General features: G+C 47.0%; 2 protein-coding genes across 3 annotated transcripts in view; both read left to right on the forward strand.

The window, feature by feature from the left end:
• Nucleotides 1-4,942, forward strand: part of LOC134728365 (eukaryotic translation initiation factor 3 subunit C-like) — a 42,190-nt gene extending 37,248 nt beyond the window's left edge. The window contains exons 22-23 of one of the 2 annotated variants that reach the window (XR_010110236.1): nt 3,473-3,649; nt 3,812-4,942. The gene's annotated coding sequence lies outside the window, so the exon portion shown is untranslated. The remainder of the gene's footprint in view (nt 1-3,472; nt 3,650-3,811) is intronic. The other variant, XR_010110235.1, reaches the window with a different exon arrangement.
• On the forward strand, nt 3,566-24,319 carry LOC134729280 (nuclear pore complex-interacting protein family member B8-like). The gene is made up of 11 exons (XM_063597517.1): nt 3,566-3,659; nt 3,883-3,969; nt 6,813-7,150; nt 9,372-9,457; nt 10,690-10,817; nt 13,584-13,766; nt 17,392-17,491; nt 17,655-17,799; nt 21,916-21,976; nt 22,086-22,121; nt 23,472-24,319. Exons 1-11 carry the CDS (start codon nt 3,603-3,605, stop codon nt 24,252-24,254), a joined length of 2,004 nt encoding a protein of 667 aa, XP_063453587.1. The 5' UTR covers nt 3,566-3,602; the 3' UTR covers nt 24,255-24,319.
• Nucleotides 24,320-24,770: the final 451 nt, after the last annotated feature.

Here is a 24,770-nt window from a genome sequence, read left to right on the forward strand (position 1 = left end):
GGTTCTCTGTTGTGTTCCGCTGGGCCATGAAATCCTTCCTTTCCAATATTATAAAGTCACCATTTTCCCGTTTCCCTCCTGTCACCCTTGCTGTGTTTGGGCCAAGCAGGGCAGGCAGGACCCAGAACTTGATGTGGCCAGGTGAGGCCAGAGCCTCTCTAGGCTGCTCAAGAAATCTGCGCTGAGGTCCTTGGTCTGCAGGGAGAACCAAATCCCCATCGATGACCCCACAAAACACTGTTAGGTAAACCACAGTGTGAAACAGCTTGAGAAATAGAATCTGTGTCATATCCAACATTTACCCTCATGATTGCGAGACTGGGATACCTAAGCAGGAGGAACCAGAAGAGCACCCTCTTCCCCTGCATGTCCAGGTCCCCTTTAGGTCACCTAGGGCATGTGGCTGGAAGCAGGGGCTTCTGGGATAGGGGCAGGCTATGGTCGGGGGCAGTGGGGGTGGTGGGCCCTGGGCAGTAGGGGTGGTGGTGTTAGTGAAAGGTCTGAGGCAGGGCAGACATCAGGAGGAATGGCATTCCAGCAGGATTCAGAGACAGGCCAGTAGGTCGGCAGACACAGGAGCAGGTGGCCTGGGACTCAGAGGAGCAGCTGGAGTTGGAGAAGGGCCCTGCTTTCCTCCAGTCTTCTTCTGTTTGGGTGCTGCATTAGCACCCCACTGCACCCCCAACCCCTGTCCCTCCCCTTCTCTCACTCCCTGAGTCTTAGAACCCATTCCTTCATCCCCAGCATGCACCTTCTTTTTTTTTTTTTTTTGAAACAGAATCTCATTCTTGTTGCCCAGGCTGCAATGGAGTGGCACGATCTCAGCTCACTGCAACTCCCACCTCCCAGGTTCAAGCAATTCTCCCTGCCTCAGCCTCCCAAGTAGCTGGGATTACGGGTGCACACCACCACTCCTGGCTAATTTTTGTATTTTTAGTAGAGATGGGGTTTCGCCATGTTGGCCAGGCTGGTCTCGAACTCCTGACCTCAGGTGATCTGCCCGCCTCGGCCTCCCAAGGTGCTGGGATTACAGGTGTGAGCCACAGTACCCAGCCGCAGCATGCACCTTCTTAAGGACAGTTCCTTTCTGGATCCTTCCTAAGGTTCTGATTTCTAATCCTTCCTAACCCAGCTCACTGCCCCCCACCACCACCCTCCATCCCCCCATTCTGCCTCAGTTTCTCCTTTCCTGATTCCCACAATTTCCAGCAATCAGTCTTGGCCTCAGATTCCTGTCCTTCAGGTTCCAGTGTTCCTTGGGTCCTCTCTCTCCCGTGATCCTCTCTGATTAGGGGTGGGAGGGTGTGAGTTGGAATTAAACGCAGCCTTTATTGGAGTCCTAGGGCTGGATTCTGCATTGTGCTCCATTGTGTCATTGCACCTTCTCATTTCCGCTCTTTCTGCCTTGCTTCATCCTCTTCATACTCTAAGCTCAGCCAACGCATGTTGACCCCACTGGTGGAGCGCCGCTCCTTCCCACCTGCTGCTTCTCCATCTCCATCTCCACCTCTCTATCTTCTGCTCCTGGCCATTCCTGGCACGGGGACCCAAGCTCTGAGCTCTTGCCTTTTTCTGGGGCACCGTCTTCTCCTTCTCGTCACCCCGGACAGTGCCCCTGGGCTCCTCGGCTGCTGCGGGCCTGGGCCGCCCGGGTCAGCGTGACCCTGCTGACAGCGCAGTTCATGCCCCGGGGCGGTCGCGGCAGGTGCAGTGCGAGGGGCGCCACCTGTAGGCTGGTGTGGGCACTGCCTAGAGGTTGCTGTGGCGCCGTCTGGAGGTTGCCGTGGCGCTCGTTGGCGCCCAGTGCCCCGCCCGGGGCTTCATGGCTGTGTCGCTGCTGCCCCCTCCCAGGGCCGCAGGGCCCAGGTTCCACTTGGCGGCGTCTTCTCGCGAGTTGCTTTCGCTGCTCCGAGAAGTCGGCGGTGCAGCAACTGACGCCGCTGCTGCTCTGGTCGCCGCAGGTCGCCATATTCCTCGCGGGGGCCGGCCGGGCTCTCGGCTCAGGCCGCCCACCCTGCTCCGGCTGCCGCCGCCTCTCCTTTCCCGCAGCCAGAGGAGGCGAGGGAGCGACCTCCAGGCACTGGGCGCCCGCCGCTTCCCCAGCAGCCGGCGGGGCGGGGAAGAAAGACGCCAGGAAGCGGAAGCTCTCGCCGGCCTGAGGGTCGCCCGGGGCTGTGCCCCATGGTTCCTGCCCGCGAGCAGCTGCTGGGACCCCCCTTGCCAAGTTGCTCCCCGAAAAGCTCTAAGGTTCTCAGGCCTGCGGGGAGTGACAGTTTCCCCCTGACTGTAACGTAAGGCTACAAACTCGAAGCCAGAAATTTTCTGCATATTCTTAAATAGGATGTTTCAGTCAAAGCCTTGATAATATAACCAATCTTTCTGATTGTAACCTGCTTATAAAGAGAACATATGTACATGAAAATAAGAATATTTATGAATAGTTTCCAAACTTTAGAAGGATCAAATAGGGAGGAAAAACAAACGCTTCCACCCACCTTTGTTCACAAAAGTGTGCTTTACCAAATCGGTATAAATTCTAGATAACTTCTGAGAAAAACCTTTCTTCAATCTAGAAAACAAAACAAGGGCCGGGCGCGGCGGCTCAAGCCTGTAATCCCAGCACTTTGGGAGGCCCAGGCAGGGGGTGATCACCTGAAATCGAGAGTTGGAGACCAGCCTGGCCAACATGGTGAAACCCCGGTCTCTGCTACAAATACAAAAACTAGCTGGGCGTGGTGGCGGGCGCCTGTAATCCCAGCTACTCGGGAGGGTGAGGCAGGAGAATCGCTTGAACTGAGCGGAGATCCTGCCACTGCACTCCCGCCTGGGTGACAGAGTGAGACTCCATCTCAAAATAAAAATAAAAATAAAGAATGAATCAACAATGTTTTAAATACGAGCTATAAAAACATTATCTTAATAGATTTTTTTGTTTTGCTTGATCTCGCTTAGCAGTTTTTTGAACCATTTTTTCCTTATTAGAAACCACTAGAAATTGGTTTTTAGTTCATTGATTTTTGTTTATTTTTATTTTTATTTCTGAGACACAGTCTCAGTCTGTCGCCCAGGCTGGAGTGCAGTGGCACAATTTTGGCTCACTGCAACCTCTGCCTCCCAGGTTCAAGCGATTCTCATGCCTCAGCCTCCCGAGTAGCTGGGATTGTGTGCCAAATCATTCACCCCTCACCACAACTGAATGAGCTAAGGATTCTCATTATATATAGTTTATGGAGAGGGAAGTGCAGACATAAAGAGGTGAATTATCTTACCCAGATCACACAGCTGATAAGTGGTGGAGGCAGAATAGAATCTAAACAGTGTGGCTCCGGAGCCCACATGCATTGATTCGACAAGTGTTTATTGAGCACCTGCCACGGACAAGGCCTTGTGTGATTAAATAGGGTTATAATTAATAATATAAAAATAAGAAATCACTAATGCTTTTTAGACTTAACATTTTCTTTTTTTGTAGGTTTCAGGCACAGAACTGTATATCCAATAATAGTGAAATGGATCCCACTAATTATGACAGAAATGATGATACATTTAAATGACTTGGATGTTTTATAGGTATGATCTCGTGAAACCTTGAGAGCAAGTGAATGACGAATGAAACTATTGTTCCTGTTTCACACAGAAGAAAACTGAGGTTAAAAGGGGTAAAGTAATTTTGCATGGCATGAAGTAGAAATTCAAAGTACAGGAATTTGAACTTGGTTCTGTCCTTTTCTGAAGCCCTTGACCACTATAGACTGAAACATCACCTTGTTTTTCCACTCATTCAACACTTTTTTAAAAAATTATCTAATAGGTTGGCAATCATCATGAGCCCCTGTTCTCATTCTGCAAATGGTGAAGCTCTCTATTGTCCTGACCCCACAGTTCCTGTCCCATGAGCAGGGCCAGCTCACCAAGGAGCTGCAGCAGCACGTAAAGTCAGTGACATGCCCATGCGAGTACCTGAGGAAGGTGAGTGAGTGCAGACAGATGGGGCCTGGTGCCCTTGAGCAGTTCCCGGGTCTCAGCTGCCACACATCTCATAGCGGGTGATGCTGGGGGAAGCTTACGCAGTCACAGTACTGGCTTCTTCCTCTTTTTCTTTCCATACAAGTGGCTTAGGGATGGGGTAGAGTAGTTGACTTATTTGGATGAAAACCACTATCTTCTGTCAGAAACTCAAAAGGAATCATTGCAGGCATGGTAACCTAAAGAAAAACAACCAGACAAGGGCCCAACGACACTTAAAAAGGTTATTTATTATCTTGCCAAGTTTAGGCTGGGCATGGTGACTCATGCCTGTAATCCCAGCATTTTGGGAGGCTGAGGCTGGTGGATCACCTGAGGCCAGGACTTCAAGACCAGCCTGACCAATATGGCAAAACCTCGTCCCTACTAAAAATACAAAAATTAGCCGGGCATGATGGTGTGAGCCTGTAGTCCCAGCTACTCAGGAGGCTGAGACAGGAGAATTGCTTAGATTCAGGAGGTGGAGGTTTTAGTGGGCCGAGATCACGCCATTGCACTCCAGACTGTGCGAAAGAGTGAGACTCTGTCAAAAAAAAAAAAAAAAAATTATCCTGCAAAATTTGAAAAGGAAATTCAAATCAACAGCTTCTAAACTACTTTTTAACATGACTCATAATAAGAAATACATTCTATAGTACATATATATGTTCTATAATTTTGAATAAAAGAATTAACCACATCACATTTATTTTACAACTTGTAATACATATTTTTTATTCTCCTTCATTTGTTTTGAATGCTCTGTGCAGTCTACAAAAAGTCCAATAGTAATAATTAAATTAGTCATTAAGTTGAACATTATCTTGTCTTTTAAAATGATAATCTCAAAAATGATCTTTTATTTTTGAAATTTATATAGATACACACACACACACACACACACACACACACACACACACACACACACACACACACACACACACATATATAGAGAGAGACAGAGTTTCACTCTGTCGCCCAGGCTGGAGTGCAGTGGCACAATCTTGGCTCACTGCAACCTCCGTCTCCCAGGTTCAAGCAATTCCTCTGCCTCAGCCTCTGAGTAGCTGGGACTACAGGTGTGCACCATCATGCCCAGCTAATTTTTGTATTCTTAGTAGAGATGGGGTTTCACCATATTGGCCAGGCTCGTGTCAACTCCTGACCTCGTAATCCGCCCACCGTGGCCTCCCAAAGTGCTGGGACTATAGGTGTGAGCCACTGCACCCGGTCCAAGATAAAATTATTTTAACAATATACTATGAAGAGAAAAACACTGGCTATGAAAAAATATGCATAGTTTTACCCTGTTTAAAAATAAAGATTGAAAGAATACATATGCAAATAAGTTTACTTTTATTTTTGGTAATACTTTACTGGATTGTCTGAATATTGACAATCAGTATGCATCATGAAGCTACATGGCTAACATTGAGTACTCACTGTGTGTGCCAGGCCCTGGGTTCAATGCTCTACATGCACTTATATTTCATTTAATTCTCTCTGCAACCTGAGATGGTATAGCCACCTCATTTTACAGAGTTGAAACTGAGGCTCAGAGACTGAAAGTTAAGCCTGAGGTTACAGTCAATAAGAGGCAGAGCTGGAACTGAAACCTACATGTGTCTGACCACCAGTTCATGTTCTGACGGCAGGCTAGTCTGCATCACAGAGTGTGGGGTAGATGGTGCATCCTGCTAGGATGGGCTAGGTATCACTGTAGGTAAGAAACAGCCCCAAACGATGGAAATGTACACCACTGAAGGCTCTTTTCCTGCCCATGCTGCACATCCTCCATGGCTCTCCTGTGCCCTGTGCCCCACATGCCCTCATCCTGCCACGAGAATAAAGGAGCAGCCTCCATATGGGAGCTGTCAGCTGCTCTAAGAGATGAAGGAGAGGGTGGCCAGTCTCAGTGGCTCCCAACTCTTTTGCCTCGAGGTGACACGCTTCACTTCCACTCACATCTCTTGGGTCAAAGCAAATCCCATGGGTACATCCACTTTCAAGTGGCCCAGGAGAGAACCTGAAATACTCGGTGGGCTCCATTAAGGCCATCATATGGTGTCAGCCTGCATGGGAGACTGTGGAGGGGCAGAGGAGGAGAGTGGGGAACTGATGGAAAATGACAGGAGGACTAAGTCACCGCAGATTTGCTTTATCAGCCAGGTGGAGTTTGTCCCAGAGCTGCACAAAATCATCACCAGCATGATGAAACGGAGTAGACTTCAGAAAAAGCAGTTTGGTCAGATGTAATCAGCAGTGAACTCAGAATCAACTGAGTGACATTGAGTCAGTAAATCTCTGACTGCCTCAGTTACCCCATATGATAGTTTTGAGGATGGGAACATTGAGAGAGTTGATTTGGAAGGATATCAAGAGTAAAAATTCCAACATTTTAGTTCCTTTAAGTTAAATCCAGGCACTCTTTTTCCTGCAAGTCTCCTGTTCCTTTCAGATTGCACAGGTGAGAGTGCTCAGATTAGGGCTGGAGGTTGTAAACTATTGCTCCCACACTGACAGTGCCCCAGTGTCGTGCATGTATTCTGTGCATTTTCCTGTGCTAAACACTCTCCCAAAACATCGTGGGGCCTGATTCTTCCTCTTTGTTCCAATGGCCCTGGGTGACTCAAGTGCCCATTCAATGACCAGGACACAGAGGTCTTAGAGAGATGCTCCATGAGGCCCCAGGTGTGAACCTGTACCCTGCCGGAGCATGAGGCAAGGGACAGGGCATCGTCTGTGGGGATAGTGGGGGTAGTGGGGGTAGTGGTCAGCCAGGCTTGGTGACTCTACTTGCTCACCAGATGATCCTACACCTGCCACCTCCGATGGATCCACTGCGTCTGTGCCTGCCTGTACTGCTGATGCTCCAGTGGATAACTCAGCATCCCAGCCTAGGCCCAATGCCACTGAAGATGGACCTGCCCCCTGGGGACCCAGGAGGCCTACCACTCAGCTGTCCCCAGGAGTGCCCAGACCCTCATTGTTATCCAGGACGTAGGAGCCCTACCCCTGGCCTTCCCTCATCAGCCGTAAATGATGATTTACTGCTGTTACCATCATCACTGCCTTCAGTGACCAAGGGCCTTCCAAGGTGCCAGCTCTGGAACGAAGGATGCCCTTGGGAGGTGATGACACTCAGGTACACGGGTGCTCAACAGATTGCTTCCTCCTATCCTCAGACGGTCTTTGCATGCTTGCAGCCATTGGCACTCCCATTGTATGGAAGGAAACCAGCCCAGGGTCACACAGCTGGTCAGCAGCAACATAGCTGGTCTCAAATCTAAGGTGCCTGGCCATGCCTCCATGAGGGACCGCCTGCAAGGGAGGTTGATCCTGGCTTTGGGGAGCCTTTCCTGGGCTGCACCAATAACCTCCATTGTTCGAGACCCCAAACTCTGCTCACATCTTCCTCTCCCTTTCTCTGCTTGGGCTATGATCACAGTGACTCTAGCAGCCCTTCATGGACATTATACTACACTCTGCCATTCACTGTTGCTCTAATCTGACTTCAACCCCCACTTACTTGGTCTCTCCTTTTACAACCAACACAACCGAAATCAAGGGCTTTTTTTTTTTTTTTTTTTTTTTTGAGACAGAATCTCATTCCATTCTGTCACCCAGGCTGGAGTGCAATGGTACGATCTCGGCTCACTGCAACCTCCGCCTCCCGGGTCCAAGGGATTGTCCTGCCTCAGCCTCCTGAGTAGCTGGGATTACAGGCGTGTGCCACCATGCCTGGCTAATTTTTGTATTTTTAGTAGAGACGGGGTTTCACCATGTTGGCCAGGATGATCTCGAACTCCTAACCTTGTGATCCGCCTGCCTCCCAAAGTGCTGGGATTACAGGCGTGAGCCACCATGCCCAGCCAAATCTAGGGCCAGAACATGGCTGCAGCATATAAAAAGAATTGAATTCCATACTTTTGTTAACCCTGTTTTTTGTTTGTTTGTAGTTGTTGCTGTTTTTGAGACAGAGTCTCGCTCTGTCGCCTAGGCTGGAGTGCAGTGGTGCAATCTCGGCTCACTGCAGACTGCCTCCCGGGTTCAAACTATTCTCCTGCCTCAGCCTCCCAAGTAGGTGGGACTACAGGTGCCCACCACCACACCCGGCTAATTTTTGTGTTTTATTAGAGACAGGGTTTCACCATATTGGCCAGGCTGGTCTGGAACTCCTGACCTTGTGATCCGCCCACCTCGGCCTCCCAAAGTGCTGGGATTACAGGCGTGAGCCACCACACCCAGCCCCTGTTTTGTTTTTGTTTTGCTTGCTTCTTAGGGTTGTTTTTCTATTTATGGTAAAGGCATTGGCTTTCCATTTGTAGCATCAATAGAATATTTCCTGTTTACAATAACCTTATGTCATAGTAAATGGTAAAGGGATTTAAAGCAGTGGTTTTCAGCTGCCAGAGGCCTGAGAGAGTTTGGGCATACTCTGTGTGATCGGGCAGAAGGCCTGTGGGAAGTTTAGCAGAGGACAGGGCCAGGAAAGGCGATGGACAGTGGGGGTCTGTCCTGGTCACCAGGCCCCTGGGTCCTGCCCACCTGCTTGGAGCTCCCCACCCATCACACATGATGCTGCCAAGCCCTCTGGGTATTGTGGGCAAATACCTTAGGAGAGAAGCTGATGAACTTTGTTTCTTGAAATGCACAGATTCCTTGGACATCCCTGAGAGGTCAATCATGAAAGTCAACTTGGTTTTCTCCCCCTCATTTGGGTTCAGAATTTAAAGTCCACACACACAGGCAGTAAGATGATATAGATACGGACATCATCACTCGGTTTCGGATGTTAAAATGTCTAGGTGGGTTAGGGGTGATTTGCGATCACACAACCTTGTGGCACAAAGAGGAATTCCCAGGCCAGAGGGAGACATTTTATTGCCATGTTATGATCTTATCATTGAGTTGAAAGGCAATCTTGTTTCATTTTGGATTCTTTCTTATGTTTAAGTCTTATAAGGGCACTTTGAATTTCCAAGCAAATAATAATTTTGAATTAGCTTTTAATCATTAACTTCTAGCACAGTTATAGGATCAGAAACATGCTGTGTGATTTGATTGCTCTCAAATATATTGAGATTTGCTGGAACAAAATAAGTCAGGTTAATTTTTGTAAATGTACCATGCATGCTTAAAATGAATGTATCTACATTTGTTCCTGAGATACAGGTTGATGGACGGATGGCTACATGGATGTGATGGAGATGGTTTACTATCGGGACCTTCCGCATCCTGCTGATGTTTTGTTGCTTAGGATATGAATGGCTGAGCGGAGGCTGTAAAACCTGGCACCCTGCTTGGGTATGAGGTTCTTCCTGCCATCCTGCCATCATTTGTTTTTTATGTTTTGTCGCCAAAAGTGACCTTGAGGAACCCTGGGAGCTCAGGAAGGAAGGAGCGCCCAGAAGCAGGGACAGGGAGCTGGTTGGGGAGGACCAGAAATCAGGTTTGTGAAGGTTCCAGAGAGGACCTGTCCTTGCGAGGAGTGTGGGAGACTGAGATGGGGGAGGGGTCATTGGAATGATGCGGGCGCTACTTGGCGTTGTCCATTGTGAGGCGCCACCGGGGTCATCAGGGATTGGTGGAGAGGGAGTATAAAGCCCCAGGGTTGCCAAGGGAGGGCCCAGACTGAAGAAGGTTTGGTGGATAGCAGAACCTTTTTGTCTCCCTCTAATTGCTCCTAAGCCTCACGCTCCCTTGCCCCGCGTGTCCTGTTGCTTCCCTGATCTTCTCCGTGACCTGTAGCTAAACCTTCCACCAGCGCTTGAGAACTTAATTTGAACCGGATCCTTTCCCAGACCCCTTTCTTCTCCTCGTCCTCCTCCTCCAACTCCTCCAGGTGCCCAACAGCCCCCTTCTCCTCCTTTCCCTTCCCTTACTTCCCCCCTTCCCCTCCCCCTCCCCTCCCCCTCCCCAACACAGATCCGGCCCGGTCCCCGTCCCCTTCCCTCCCCCCTGCCCTAAGCCACCTCCACCTCTGTCCTGGCCGCCTCAGGGCGCCCTGAAAGGACCAGGACATGCGGCTGCGGTGGTGGCTCCTCTTTTGGCTCCTGCTGGGATTTATCAGCCATCATCCCACCCCTGTGAGTAGACGCTGGACCCGCGGGGTTTCTTCCTTTTTACTGGGCTGTGTCACGCGGCATGAAGTTACACAGCTCAGGCCTGTAATCCCAGCACTTTAGGGGGCCGAGGTGTGGGCAGATCACTCGAGTCCAGGAGTTGAAGAGTAGCCAGGGCATCATAGCGAAACCCCATCTCTACAAAAAATTCCAAAAAAGATTAGTTGGGCCTGGTGGTGCGTACCTGTTATCCCAGTTACTGGAGAGGCTGAGGTGGGAGGATCGCTTGGGCCCAGGAGCTGGACGTTGCAGTGAGCCGAGATGGCCCCGCTGCACTCTTGTCTCTAACAAACAAGATGGACCAAAACAAAGTGAAATGTCATTTGATTTGTGTCATCTGGTTTGATGACTTTTTTTTTTTTTTTTTTAGACAGAGTCTCACTCTGTCGCCCAGGCTGGAGTGCAGTGGCAAGATCTCGGCTCACTGCAACCTCCGCTTCCGGGGTTCAAGCAATTGTCCTGCCTCAGCCTCCTGAGTAGCTCAGATTACAACGCCTGGCTAATTTTTGTATTTTTAGTAGACCACCACGCCTGGCTAATTTTTGTATTTTTAGTAGAGACGGGGTTTCACCATGTTCGCCAGGATGGTCTCCATCTCTTGACCTCGTGATCTGCCTGCCTCGGCCTCCCAGTGCTGGGATTACAGGCGTGAGCCACCGCGACTGGTCAAAATATATAACCTTAAGTGTAAGTTTACTAACTTTGGAAAGTACATACACCAGCATAAACCAACCCCCTTTCAAGATCTACATTATTTTATTTATTCATTTATTTTTTTGAGACAGTTCCTCCCTTGTTGCCCAGGCTGGAGTGCAATGGGTCAATATCAGCTCACCGCAACCTCTGCTTCCCAGGTTCGAGCGATTCTCCTGCCTCAGCCTCCCGAGTGGCTGGGATTACAGACATGTGCCACCACTCCCAGCTAATTTTGTATTTTTAGTAGAGATAGGGTTTCTCCATGTTGGTCAGGCTGGTTTTGAACTCCCGACCTCAGGTGATCCGCCCGCCTCAGCCTCCCAAAGCGTTGGGATTACAGGCGTGAACCACCGTGCCCAGCCAAGATCTACACTATTATGTCACCCCAGAAAGTGAACTCTCACTCTTCCCAGCCAGTCTCTTTCTTATCATAGGTTAGCTTGCTTATTCTGGAATTTCGCGTCTACAGATGCATGCCATGCCATAGGTACTCTTTTGTGTCTGCTTTGTTCTGCTCAACACCATGTTTCTGAAATCATTACCATTGTTGTATGGTTCTCTAACTCCATCATTTCCATTTCAGACTCAGCATATGCTCAGTTCAACCTGATGAAGGGCTATCTCTGTTTAATTCACCATCTTGAAAGAAACATTTAAAATTGAGATGTTTTCAAGAATATATAGTTAAATCCTGAGGAATCGATGTAGAAATGTTATCACAAGCTGTCTGAACTTACTCAGGGGAAGTCTTCATCTTCACTCACATAAGAGTCTAATGGAATTAATATCAACAATCTTAGAGAAATCCCACACTATTCATGCCATTTTCATGATCTCCGCCTTGGTAAATTTTTTTTGAGACAGTCTCGCTCTGTCACCCAGGCTGAAGTGCAGTGGTGTGATCTCGGCTCACTGCAACCTCTGCCTCCCAGGTTCAAGTGATTCTTCTGCCTCAGCCTCCCAAGTAGCTGGAACTCTAGGCGCGTGCCACCATGCCCTGCTAATTTTTTGTAATTTTAGTAGAGATGGGTTTCACCGTGTTAGCTAGGATGGTCTCAATCTCCTGATCTCGTGGTCCACCCACCTCGGCTTCCCAAAGTGCTGGGATTGCAGGCGTGAGCCACCACGCCCGGCCCACCTTGTTAACTTTTAAGCACTAAAATTTGATACTTATTTGTGAATGAAGTAATCTCTTCATTGTATTTTTTTTTTTTTACTTATGCTGAGCTTTAAATGACAAAGATTCATATAATCCAAGAGAGAAGTATTATTTAGAGGGATTCTTTTACCATGTGATATATAACAAATGCATCCAATGTTATACATCAATTTAAAAAACAAGTAAATAACTTTAAAGAAAAGATAACTACTGGCCAGGTGCAGTGGCTCACACCTGTATTCCCAGCACTTTGGGAGGCCGAGGCAGGTGGATCATGAGGTCAGGAGTTGGAGACCAGCCTGGCCAAGATGGTGAAACCCTGTTTGTACTAAAAATACAAAAATTAGCCGAGTGCGGTGGCAGGCGCCTGTAATCCCAGTTACTCAGTAGCTGAGGCAGGAGAATCGCTTGAACCCGGGAGGCGGAGGTTGCAGTGAGCTGAGATCATGCCACTGCAATCTAGCCTGGGTGACAGAGCAAGACTTTGTCTCCAAACAAAAAGAAAAGATAATTACTTTATACTTAGCTTGTCTTAGCCATGAGTGACGGGCTGCATGTGGCCCAGGACAGTTTTGAATGCAGTTCAACACAAATTTGTAAACTTTCTTAAAACATTAGGAGATTTTGGCCAGGTACAGTGGCTCATGCCTGTAATCCCAGCACTTTGGGAGGCTGAGGCAGGCAGATTACCTGAGGTCAGGAGTTCGAGACCACCCTGGCCAACATGGCAAAACCCCATCTCCACAAAAAATACAAAAATTTGCTGAGTGCATTGTCAGGCACCTGTACTCCCAGCTACTCAGGAGGCTGAGGCAGGAGAATCACTTGAACCTGAGAGGCAGAGGTTGCAGTGAGCCGAGAGCACGCCACTGCACTCCAGCCTGGGTGACAGAGTGAGACCCCATCTCAAAAACAAAACACCAAAACAAAAACAAAAACAAATGGCTGGGCACGGTGGCTCACACCTGTAATCCCAGCACTTTGGGAGGCCGAGGCAGGCAGATCGCCTGTCAGGAGTTCAAGGCCAGACTGGCCAACATGGTGAAACCTCATCTCTACTAAAAATACAAAAATTAGTCGGGCATGGTGGCAGAGACCTGTAATCTCAGCTACTCGGGAGGCTGAGGGAGGAGAATGGCTTGAGCCCAGGAGCTGGAGGTTGCAGTGAGCCGAGATTGCACCACTGCACTCCAGCCTGGGCGACTGAGTGGAGCGGAACTCTGTCTCCAAAAAAAAAAAAAAAAAGAATTTTTTTTTTAGATCATCAGCTATTGTTAGTGTTAGTGTATGTTATGTGTGGCTCAAGACAACTTTGCTTCTTTTAATATAGGCAGGGAAGTCAAAAGATTGGATATCCCTGCTTTATACCAAGAAAGACAGCACCCCACATTTGCGATGCCTAAAAACACTACCAGCCATCTGAAAAACATGAGACTTGTAACTTCTGTTCTTTTTTGTAGCAGTGGAATCCCACGGTGATATCTGAGGGATGTGGTTACCTTTTGGAGGAGGTTGACGGTTTCTAAGGATGATTCTTTCTGAGTGAAATATTGTCGGTGTCATTGACCTTTTCATTATTTCAATTATTATTATTCCAGGTTATCAACACTTTGGCTGTCTATCGTCATCGTGAGACTGACTTTTGTGGAGGAGTTCAAGACCACCCTGGCCAACATGGCAAAACCCCATCTCCACAAAAATTGGATAATTTGATAATTATCGTTATTGGGTTTCTGAGACCTTACACATTTACCATTCTCTTCTGCACAAATTACCTTTGTGTGAGTATACTAACTTTCTGTAGAGGTATACTTGTAATCACAAATAAGAATAAATTATATAAAACAATTCACATTTCTGGACTTCATTATGAATATGTGGTTTTACCCAAACAATCAGGGAAATGATTTATTAGCATAAGAATTATGAAAATGTCTGCCATTTACATTATGAAAATTAAATAGGTCGGTGTTTGTTTAATAGAATGTCAACAGAGCTTTTGGTCAAAAATAAGTTTTTTTAACCTTTGTGCTATTTATCACAAATGGAGTATGAGGTTTCATCACTTAAATAGGAAATTCTTTCTAAACTCTTCTGCTTTATAGTTCTATCGTATGGGTGGAAGGAAAGCTTCCAATCTCCTCTCTGAAGATTCACTGCAGAAATGAGCTGACAACAGACAGCTTAACAGGAAAAGAAAAACCTAGAACAGGCATAAACATGGGAACCAGCTGAAAAATGAGACTGCTAGAAGGGCTGGATGGTTGATGCTTAAAGAGCACCCTCTTGTGAGGGGAGAGGGAGATAGATGGAGATGTAGGCCATTTAGAGGGGCAGCAAATGATTTTTAGGGGAAATGAAAGAGGCCAAGGAACAAACAATTGGCCTGAGACAAAGTTCCTCTGAGGTCATAGGGACGAGGTGACAAACTGCCGGAAGGTGAATGGCAGAACTGCACTGCGTCTCATGATGCAGAGAAAGCCCCAGAGAATCTCTTAGAACTGCCCTCCAAGAGAATCGATGAAAAGTGTGTCTGGGCAGGGTAATTTTGAATGACATCATTCAAAGTGCACGTTCCCACTTGCAACCGGAGAGAGATCAGTATGTCAAAAGTCTGTACTTGGTAAGAATTTGGCTGCTAAGTTGTGCCATAATTTGTCTTTTGAGCCTTTTTTCCTTTGGGTAAGTTGAGCTCTACATTTTGTCTTGCCATTCATGACAGTAAAAATGTGGTTGTCTGGGGGCTGAACCTCCTTCTGAACAATGATCCAAGATAAAAGTACTAATACCACAATGCTTTTTTATATTCAAGGGAAGAGGAAGTATGTTTCAGTTTCACCACCTAGATAATTACACGTCATTTGGCACTGCCTTTCAAGATATGTAGAAAACAGAAAATATATGAGTTATGAAGATATCTAGGCACATTTAACATTCTCTATGCCACTTAGTCCTGAACAGAGAATTTTCGGTATAAATTGGAGGAAGCTTTTTTTTTTTTTTTTTTTTCTTTTCTCACCCCCGAGACGAGTCTCCCTCTGTTGCCCAGGCTGGAGTATAATGGTGTGATCTCGGCTCACTGCAACCTCCACCTCCTGGCTTCAAGTGATTCCCCTGCCTCAGCCTCTCAAGTAGCTGGGATTACAGGTGCCCACCACCATGCCCAGCTAATTTTTGTATTTTTAGTAGAGTCGGGGTTTTACCATGTTGGCCAGGCTAGTCTCAAAACCCGACCTCAAATGATCCACCCGCCTCAGCCTCCCAAAGTGCTGGGATCACAAGCGTGAGCCACCACGTGAGCCAGGGGAAGTTGTTAAATTTACCACTTTTTAACAATTCCATTTAGGAAAGTTCAGTTGAGCTGTTGGACTTGGACAACTTTGCACCTCTCATCTTTGTCCTTGTCATCTAGTCATCTATACCATTACCTCCTAAGCAGGGACATCATGGGTGCCATGAAGCCTTCATGCGTGATGGCATTTCTTTGCTTGTCATTTCTTCATGTGTTTGACATTTCTCCTAGCTCCAAACTGGGCCAGCTACCTTTCCTATGAAATCTAGCAGTAGTTGTGGGATTGACGTGGTTGCTCTTTTCATCTTTTTAGATTACCCATTGCTTCTCTCAAAATCCTAGTACATGACTTTTTTTTTTTATCCTATGTGCAGAAATCAGGAAAAAACAAATTCTACAAAGAATTTGAAAGATACTATTTCAGGCCAGGTGTGGTGGCTCATGCCTGTAATCCCAGCACTTTGGGAGGCTGAGGCAGATGGATCACTTGAGGTCAGGAGTTCAAGACCAGATGGGCCAACATGGTGAAACCCCATCTCTACTGAAAAGACAAAAAGTAGGCAGGCATGGTAGCAGGCACCTGTAATCCCAGCTACTTGGGAGGCCAAGGCACAAGAATCGCTTGAATCTGGGAGGTGGAGGTTGCCGTGAGCCAAGGTAGCGCCACTGCACTTCAGCATGGTTGAGAGTGACACTCCATCTCAAGAAAAAAGTCATTTCAATGACTACCTCAGGAGATTCATAGGTATCTGACCCACATCTGAGATGGGATTTGCATTGCATTTTCGCTATGATGAGAACAAATATTTAATATCTTAGAAGATTAAAAGCATACTGTGATAATATGGAAATCTTGGTGGGAATTCAGTCATTAGTGAGAATGTTTTGCGTTAAGTTCAAACCAGCCTCAATGAAGCTGATGTGAGGGAAGGGAAAGTGAACTCTGAGTAGAGCAGGGACAGAAGGAAGATGCTCCAGTGCAGATCAGGAAGGAGCAGGGGGTGAAATGTTACAAATTCTAGAACTCAGAGAGCTGAAGGTAATTACTTCCTTTTCAAGTTGTGAAACATGTTAACCTGTGGTAAAATACTTATAAGATGATAGTAACCATCTAACCATGTTGAAGTGTACAGTTCAGTTGTGTGAAGTATATTCATGTCATTTTTTTTTTTTTTTTTTGAGACGGAGTCTCACTCTGTCACCAGGCTGGAGTGCAGTGGTGGGATCTTGGCTCACTGCAACCTCTGCCTCCTGGGTTCAAGCAGTTCTCCTGCCTCAGCCTCCCGAGTAGCTGGGACTACAGGCGTGCATCACCATGCTCAGCTAATTTTTGTATTTTTAGTAGAGATGGAGTTTCACCATGTTGCCCAGGATGGTCTCCATCTCTTGACCTTGTGATTCACCCGCCTCGGCCTCCCAAAGTGCTGGGATTACAGGCGTGAGCTACCGCACCTGGCCTATTTTTTTTTTTTTTTGAGACAGAGTTTCAATTTTGTTGCCCAGGTTGGAGTGCAATGGCACAATCTCAGCTCACCACAACCTTTTCCTGCTGGGTTCACGTGATTCTCCTGCCTCAGCCTCCTGACTAGCTGGGATTACAGGCATGCACCACCATGCCTGGCTAATTTTGTATTTTTAGCAGAGACAGCATTTCTCCATGTTGGTGAGGCTGGTCTCAAACTCCCGACCTCAGGTGATCCGCCTGCCTCGGCCTCCCAAAGTGCTGGGATTACAGGAGTGAGCCACCGTGCCAGCCTCATGTCATTCTTGTGTGTGTGTGTGTGTGTGTGTGTGTGTGTGTGTGTGTGTGAGACAGAGTCTCATTCTGTCGCTCAGGCTGGAGTGCAGTGGTGTGATCTCGGCTCACTGCAACCTCCGCCTCCCAGCTTCAAACGGTTCTCTGCCTCAGCCTCCCGAGTAGCTCGGATTACAGGCGCCCGCTGCCATGCCCAGCTAATTTTTGTATTTTTAGTAGAGACGGGGTTTCACCATCTTGGCCAGGCTGGTCTTGAACTCCTGACCCCGTGATCCACCTGCCTTGGCCTCCCAAAGTACTGGGATTATACGCATGAGCCACCGTGCCCAGCCGTCATTCTTATATTATTATTTCCTAGGTGTATTTCCTGAAGACTATCTTCTGGTCTCGAAATGGACATGATGGATCCACGGATGTACAGCAGAGAGCCTGGAGGTCCAAACGACGTAGACAGGAAGGTATGGCTCTCTTGGAGTCCCCATAGTGTGGAAATGAGTTTGCCCTGGAAAGGGAAAGAACAGCTTCTTTTCCTCAGGTTTCTCACCTTCTCTTCTCCTCACTCTCACCAAGGGCTGAGGTCCATTTGTATGCACACAAAGAAAAGAGTTTCTTCCTTTCCAGGAAATAAAATTGGCCTGAAAGACGTCATTACTCCATGGAGACATGTGGAAAGAAAATTTAGAGCGAAAATCCATAAGAGGAAGGTGACAACGAAAATCAACCATCATGACAAAATCAATGGAAAGAGGAAGACCGCCAGAAAACAGTAAGATGTGCCTTGACACAAATACTGTTGTATGAACCATGTGCCAATCAAAGTAGACAACTGTAAAGTCCTTGAGAATATTTTCTACAATATTTGTGGCAAATTCAGTGGGTTCAAAATTGAGTTTGTCCTTTCTGCTTCATTAGTTTAAGCTGTATAATTCCTTTCCCTTCCTACATTCTTGTTTGTCATTTTTTCGGGGGAAGAGGAGTTGCTAGTACTGGCATTGGTTTTCCTTTCTCTGTCTTTTTTTTTTTTTTTTTTTTTCCTGAGATGGAGCTTTGCTGTTGTTGCCCAGGCTGTAGTGCAATGGCACAATCTCAGCTCACTGCCTTTTGGGTTCAAGCAATTCTCCTGCCTCAGCCTCCCAAGTAGCTGGGATTACACGTGCCCACCACCACGCCCAGCTAATTTTTGTATTTTTACTAGAGATGGGGTTTCACCATGTTGTCCAGGCTGGTCTCGAACTTCTGACCTCAGGTAATCCACCTGCCTCAGCCTCCCAAAGTGCTGGGATTAGAGGCGTGAGCCACCACAGCCAGCCTTTTTTTTTTTTTTTTTAAATTTTGAGATAGAGTCTCGCTCTGTCGCCCAGGCTGGAGTGCTATGGTGCAATCTTGGCTCACTGCAACCTCTGCTCCCAGTTTGAAGCAATTCTGCCTCAGCTTCCCGAGTAGCTTGGATTACAGGTGTGTGCCAGCACATTTGGCCAATTTTTTTTTTTTTTTTTTTTTTTTTTTTTTTTTTTTTTTTTTGAGACAGAGTCTCACTCTGTCACCCAGGCTAGAGTGCAGTGGCATGATCTTGGCTCACTGCAACCTCCACCTCCCAGGTTCAAGCGATTCTTATCCCTCAGCCTCTTGAGTAGCTGGGACTACAGGCATATGCCACCATGCCCGGATAATTTTTGTATTTTTAGTAGAGGCGGGGTTTCACCATATTGGCCAAGCTGGTCTAGAACTCCTGACATCATGATCCGCACACCTCGGCCTCCCAATGTGCTGGGATTACAGGCGTGAGCCACCGTGCCCGGCCAGATTTTTGTATTTTTAGTAGAGACAGGGGTTCACCATGTTGGCCAGGCTAGTCTTGAACTCCTGACCTCAGGTGATCTGCCTACCTCAGCCTCCCAGTGTGAGCCACCGCACCCAGCCTGGATTGTTGAATTCAATCCTTGGGTCACCTCCAGATTCATTTTCACAGTCTTTCATGTTTTGGTCATATTACATTGTATTTTGCTGCCATATGACTGATCTTTTTCTGTTAAATGTGAGATACTTGTTAAAAAATATTTAGCAATGAATTGAGGCCTAGTAGCATGTTATCTTGCTGCAGAAGAGATGGGAGTCTACTTCTGGGGGATGGTCAGGGGTCCTCCATACAGGCTGCAATTGAGGTCGTCAGTGCAGGCTCAGTCCCTACAAAGGCCAGGGTATTTTCTGTCCACCTTTATTCTGATGCATGACTCTTCTGGGTCTCAACCAGAGCCAGTGGACTTCAGTATGGGTCGCTTTCATTGGCAGACCCTCAATCCACTTGTTTTCCATCTAATCCCATGCATGTGTGCAAAAGCTGCTGTGCTTCTTTGCATCTCAGTAGTTCCTTCTGGAATTCAGCAATGAAACTCAGGGAAATGGGTTCCAAATGCGAGGCTGACTTTCGTCCTGGGTTTCCTTCTTCTCCATCTTCACCTCATGTCTGTTTACTGCCATGTTAGCAATTTGATGTATTCAATCATGAGTTTTATATTCTGTTTGGTGTCCCCCATTGTTCTCATCGGAGATCAGAAGCTTCAGATGCACTTATGACAACTCAAGAGTAGAATGCTTCCTTAGCTTCCCTCCAGAGTCAGGTTTTGTGTTTCTAGTTCCCAAGTGCACAGCAGGAGTAGTGATGTCCTCACTGGCTTCTCATTTGCATTAAACTGTGAGCTTCTTTAGCGTGGGGACAGGACCCTGCTCCCATTGCATTCTCAGCACCTCACCACACACTCCTTGTTGGAGGCCACTCCAGACAGCGTGTGCTGAAGGATGCCCTGTGGTCAGAAACAAGTTCATGAACTTTCTCTTTGAAGTGTTTTTGTCCCTGTTTCCTAGCGTTCTGGGAATTTTACACATCCTTCCTATAAAACCAAGTATCAGGTGAGATCCTTAGGATCAGGACCATGAATCAAGTGGTGTGAGGGCAACACAGCAAACTTACCCTTTTTAGGCCATTTCCTTTTTCTGCCCTCAATCTCTGTGAACTGAACCTTGTTAAAGTCAGTCAACACCAGGGTGGATGGTTTGCCATTGTCACCTATTTTCAGGACATAACACCCGACTTAGGAGCCATTCCGATCATTTCTAATTCAATAGATGCGCCCAGCATTCAGATTGCCTTTTCTCTCAACCAGGATCTTTAAAGTCGATGACAAGAGTTCCAGTCCTGAATCATGGCAAAGTGCAGTAGTGAACTGCGGGGTTAATGACACCATATTCTGGAACGATCTCTCTATGGCTGATGGTCTCAGTTCCGGCATCAGCCTCTGACTGAGAATCAGGTCTCACACAGGAGGAGTCAGATGAGGAGCAATCCTCTGCTTCCGATGGAGTTAGTTGTGATGAATTGGTGAGGTCTGGTTTTTCACACTGAACTAAAATGAGCTTTCGCTGTGTCAAGCACAAGACTGACCCCAGAGACACACATAGTGCACCTCATAGAAGCTTTTAATAGTCTTTATATTTACTAAAGAATAGGACTAACTATGGAAGTATGAAGATGAGCTGGAAATGACAGGTGACTTGCCAGCAGGCCAGAGTGTGACTTTTTTTTGTCCCTCAATGGGAGGTGTCCATTCTCCCTTTGGTTGTGAGAATCAGTTGGTTCATTTGTGGGAAGGTTGCAGGGGGGATCTTTGAATCACAGCCTTCAGATGCCAGAAGGGCAGAGGGAATCCCACACGGGCTGGTGGATCATGTGTGTGCATTTCTCTCCCTTCTAATCTGAGGAAACTAAGCATGAAAGAATGTGAGCATGCAGAAAAGGAGAGGCAGGTATCAGAGGCAGAGGAAAATGGGAAATTGGATATGAAAGAAATACACACCTACAAGTGAGTTCAGAAACTGAACCCCACCCTCTTGGGAAACGCCCATTGGAGTGTTGTTTTTAACCTTTGTACAGTGTTTAGACCCAGTAAATGCAGAAATAGAAACAAATGGTCAGAAGACATATCGAGAGAGAGAGAGAGAGAGAGAGAGAGAGTTCACAAAACAGAAAACAAAGTACCTTAATATTTACCACTGACCAAAAGATGTGAAGCAGCAAAATGTCTCCTGACCCCATTGCCAGCTAGACTGTGTGTGGAAACTCGGTTCATACCAGCCATTCTAGGGGTGGGGTGAGTTGTTGTCATCCTTAGGAAAGTGTGTTGTTGTAGGATCAACCACATCCTTCAAAAGGACTATGCCTGTTTATAAGCCCAGCTGTTTCTGCCCTGTGAAACACGGTAAGGATATTAATACAAAGAGAATGCAGCTTTATGATAAAAGATGCTCAATGAAGGATGAATTAGGGATATACTGAGAATGGGGAAGGAAACTATCATCTCAGAAGTCAGCAGGCAGTAAGCAAGAGGAGGAATCAATATAGCAACAGTTTGGATCAGACCGTACAGTTTTTTTGTTTTTGTTTTTGTTTTTCTGAGATGGAGTCTCGCTGTGTCACCCAGGCTGGAGTGCAATGACGTGATCTTGGCTCACTGCAACCTCCGCCTCCCAGGTTCAAGTGATTCCCCTGCCTCAGCCTCCCGAGTAGCTGGGATTACAGGTGCCTGCCACCACGCCCGGCTAATCTTTTGTATTTTTAGTAGAGACGGGGTTTCACCGTATTAGCCAGGATGGTCTCAATCTCCTGACCTCGTGATCCATCTGCCTCGCCCTCCCAGAGTGCTGGGACTACAGGCATCAGCCACCGCGACCGGCTCAGACTGTACTCTTATAGCCATCTGAAATACGTTTTCTAGGTACAGATAGATTGTGTAAGGGTACAGTTGTGAGGATAACAGAAACATGGCAGATTATTTAAAATCATCCTGAAAGTGGTGCTTTATCTGATGAAAGTGATTGTAATCCATAGGAAAATGTTTCAACGTGCGCAAGAGTTGCGGCGGCGGGCAGAGGACTACCACAAATGCAAAGTAAGGAGCTTCCTCCCCGCAGTTGCAGGATAGTTCAGTGCTGATGCAGATGATGCCACGGCTCTTAGACTCTCTCAACATTCAGTTTCTCATGTGTTGGCTTTTTCAGATCCCCCCTTCTGCAAGAAAGCCTCTTTGCAACCGGGTAAGTTTGTTTGTTTTCCTTGCTTTTGAACATAGTCTGCCAGGTCAGGACATGGATACATTTTTCTCCCTACAGCTCTGTGCTCAAGCCCTGCAGAGGGAGATGGCAGAGAGAAAGGCTGCCTACAAGCATCACAGTCCCATCCCTGTTGGTAACCGTGTTGTGCAAAAACACCTTCATCCCCACCCAGTGGGGCCCCTGATCTAATATTCAAAGTGTCAGAGGTTCCATATTTGTAATAGCAAATGGGCCCTGACTGTAAATTAGTGAAGAGTGAATGTAACTTATTACCCACAGGGACAATTCCAAATGAAGGCCTTAAATGATGCTCAGCTAAGCTGGTTCTTGTGTGGCCTCTGTACCTTCAAAAGCTGCCGAGTCCTATGATTACACGTGATGGGACTTGTACACTTGAAGTGAAACACAGTTTTAAAACTTGCATTGTTTAGAATTCCCACCTCATTTTTCCATGGACAAAAGTATTCTTTATGTCCTAGTGCACTTACAATTTGGTATTACCTGGGAGTGAAAAGAAATATTACAGCCATGCCTAACTGACTTCTTGAGGTAAGATTGTTCTGTCAGAAAACCCTCTCCCAGTTCCCCTGCAGCTCTTCAGGAATCCACATCTCTCCAGAGCTCTTTGTTCTCATGGGTGGCACCTCCAGAGTGAAGAAGATCCTTTGTCAAGAAGGGAAACAGAGGGGAAATGAGAGGGTCCTGCAGGCAGAGCTGGAATCAACTTCCACTCTGCCTCTTGCAAGCTGTGTGACCCTGGGCACAATTTCTCCTTCCTCTGGAAACCTCTGTTTTCTTAGATTTGGAGCAGGGTGGTCACACTGACCTTGCAGAGTTCTGAGAATCAGAGACAGAACATAAAAGGCCTGGAAAACATTCTCCAAAAAGAAGCTGCAACATGTGTGGACAATGGGCTTTTCATGCCTCTCTTACTGTCTGTTGACCTGGTGCAAGAAACGTGCTCTGGTGATGGCTGTGAGGGAGGAATGAAGATAGACATAGACACTCCTGTGTCTCAAACATGCTTCTTTATTACTCTGTTATGACTCTGTCTTCCCTGGGGCAGGACCCCAGCCTGCCTACATTTGCAGACAGACACAGTGGCATGTGGAGACAACAGTGTGTCCCAATGACTTTTCTTTACCCCCCAGCTGTCAGCAGTACTCAGTGGAAGGGTGATATTATGACAGTGATACTGCTATTTTGAAACCTGGAGGATGGAAAGGTGCAAAAATCTATCACCAGCAACAGAAGGTGCAGACCGTGTTGGTGGCAGTAATTTTGTCCATCAAATGAATATGTGTGAAAACATTCCCTCCTTCGGCCCTACAGGTCAGAATGGCGGCAGCGGAGCATCGTCATTCTTCAGGATTGCCCTACTGGCCCTACCTCACAGCTGAAACTTTAAAAAACAGGATGGGCCGCCAGCCACCTCCTCCAACTCAACAACGTTCTATAACGGATAACTCCCTGAGCCTCAAGACACCTCCCGAATGTCTCCTTCGTCCCCTGCCACCCTCAGTGGATGATAATATCAAGGAGTGTCCTCTTGCTCCTCTTCCACCCTCAGTGGATGATAATCTGAACGAGTGTCTCCTTATCCCTCTTCCACCCTCTCCTCTTCCACCCTCAGTGGATGATAATCTGAAGGAGTGTCTCCTTGCTCCTCTTCCACCATCTCCTCTTCCACCCTCAGTGGATGATAATCTGAAGGAGTGTCTCCTTGCTCCTCTTCCACCCTCTCCTCTTCCACCCTCAGTGGATGATAATCTGAAGGAGTGTCTCCTTGCTCCTCTTCCACCCTCTCCTCTTCCACCCTCAGTGGATGATAATCTGAAGACTCCTCCCTTAGCTACTCAGGAGGCTGAGGCGGAAAAACCACCGAAACCCAAGAGGTGGAGGGTGGATGAGGTGGAACAATCACCAAAACCCAAGAGGCAGAGGGCGGATGAGGTGGAACAATCGCCCAAGCCCAAGAGGCAGAGGGAGGCCGAGACACAATTACCCAAACCCAAGAGGCGGAGGTTGAGTAAGCTGAGAACACGCCATTGCACTCAAGCCTGGGCAATAAGAATAAATCCGTGGGTCGAAAAAAAGAAAAAAATCAAAAAATAAAACAAAACCCACACTCCAAAAACAAACTAACAAAGAATAAATAAATAATATAAAAATAAAATAAATACTGCAGTCCTTATGTTATTGCTTTGTTTCAGTATCTGGTATGATTGCCTGAGGGACCTGAGGTTTTTAATTAATTGTGGGTTTTTTTTTTTAATCTTTAGAAGTGGTTGGTTATGTAAAATATTATTATTATTATTATTATTTTTTTTTTTTGAGACTGGGTTTTGCTCTGTCACCCAGGCAGGAGTACAGTGGCTCGATCACAACTCACTGCAGCCTCAACCTCCTGGGCTTCAAGCAATCCTCCTGCCTCAGCCTCCCAAGTAGCTGGGATCACAGATGCGTGCCACCACACCTGGCCAATGTTAAAAAATCCTTTAACTTTTTTGTAGAGATGCACTCCTGGACTCAAGCGATCCTCCTACTTGTCCCGACCACCAGCCCCTTTCTGATAAACATTTACACTGTTTATTATCTGATGCCATTTCTATCTTCTTCCTTGTCATCCAG

Source organism: Pan paniscus, chromosome 18 (genome assembly GCF_029289425.2).
Source record: "Pan paniscus chromosome 18, NHGRI_mPanPan1-v2.0_pri, whole genome shotgun sequence".
Taxonomy (NCBI): Eukaryota; Metazoa; Chordata; class Mammalia; order Primates; family Hominidae; genus Pan; species Pan paniscus.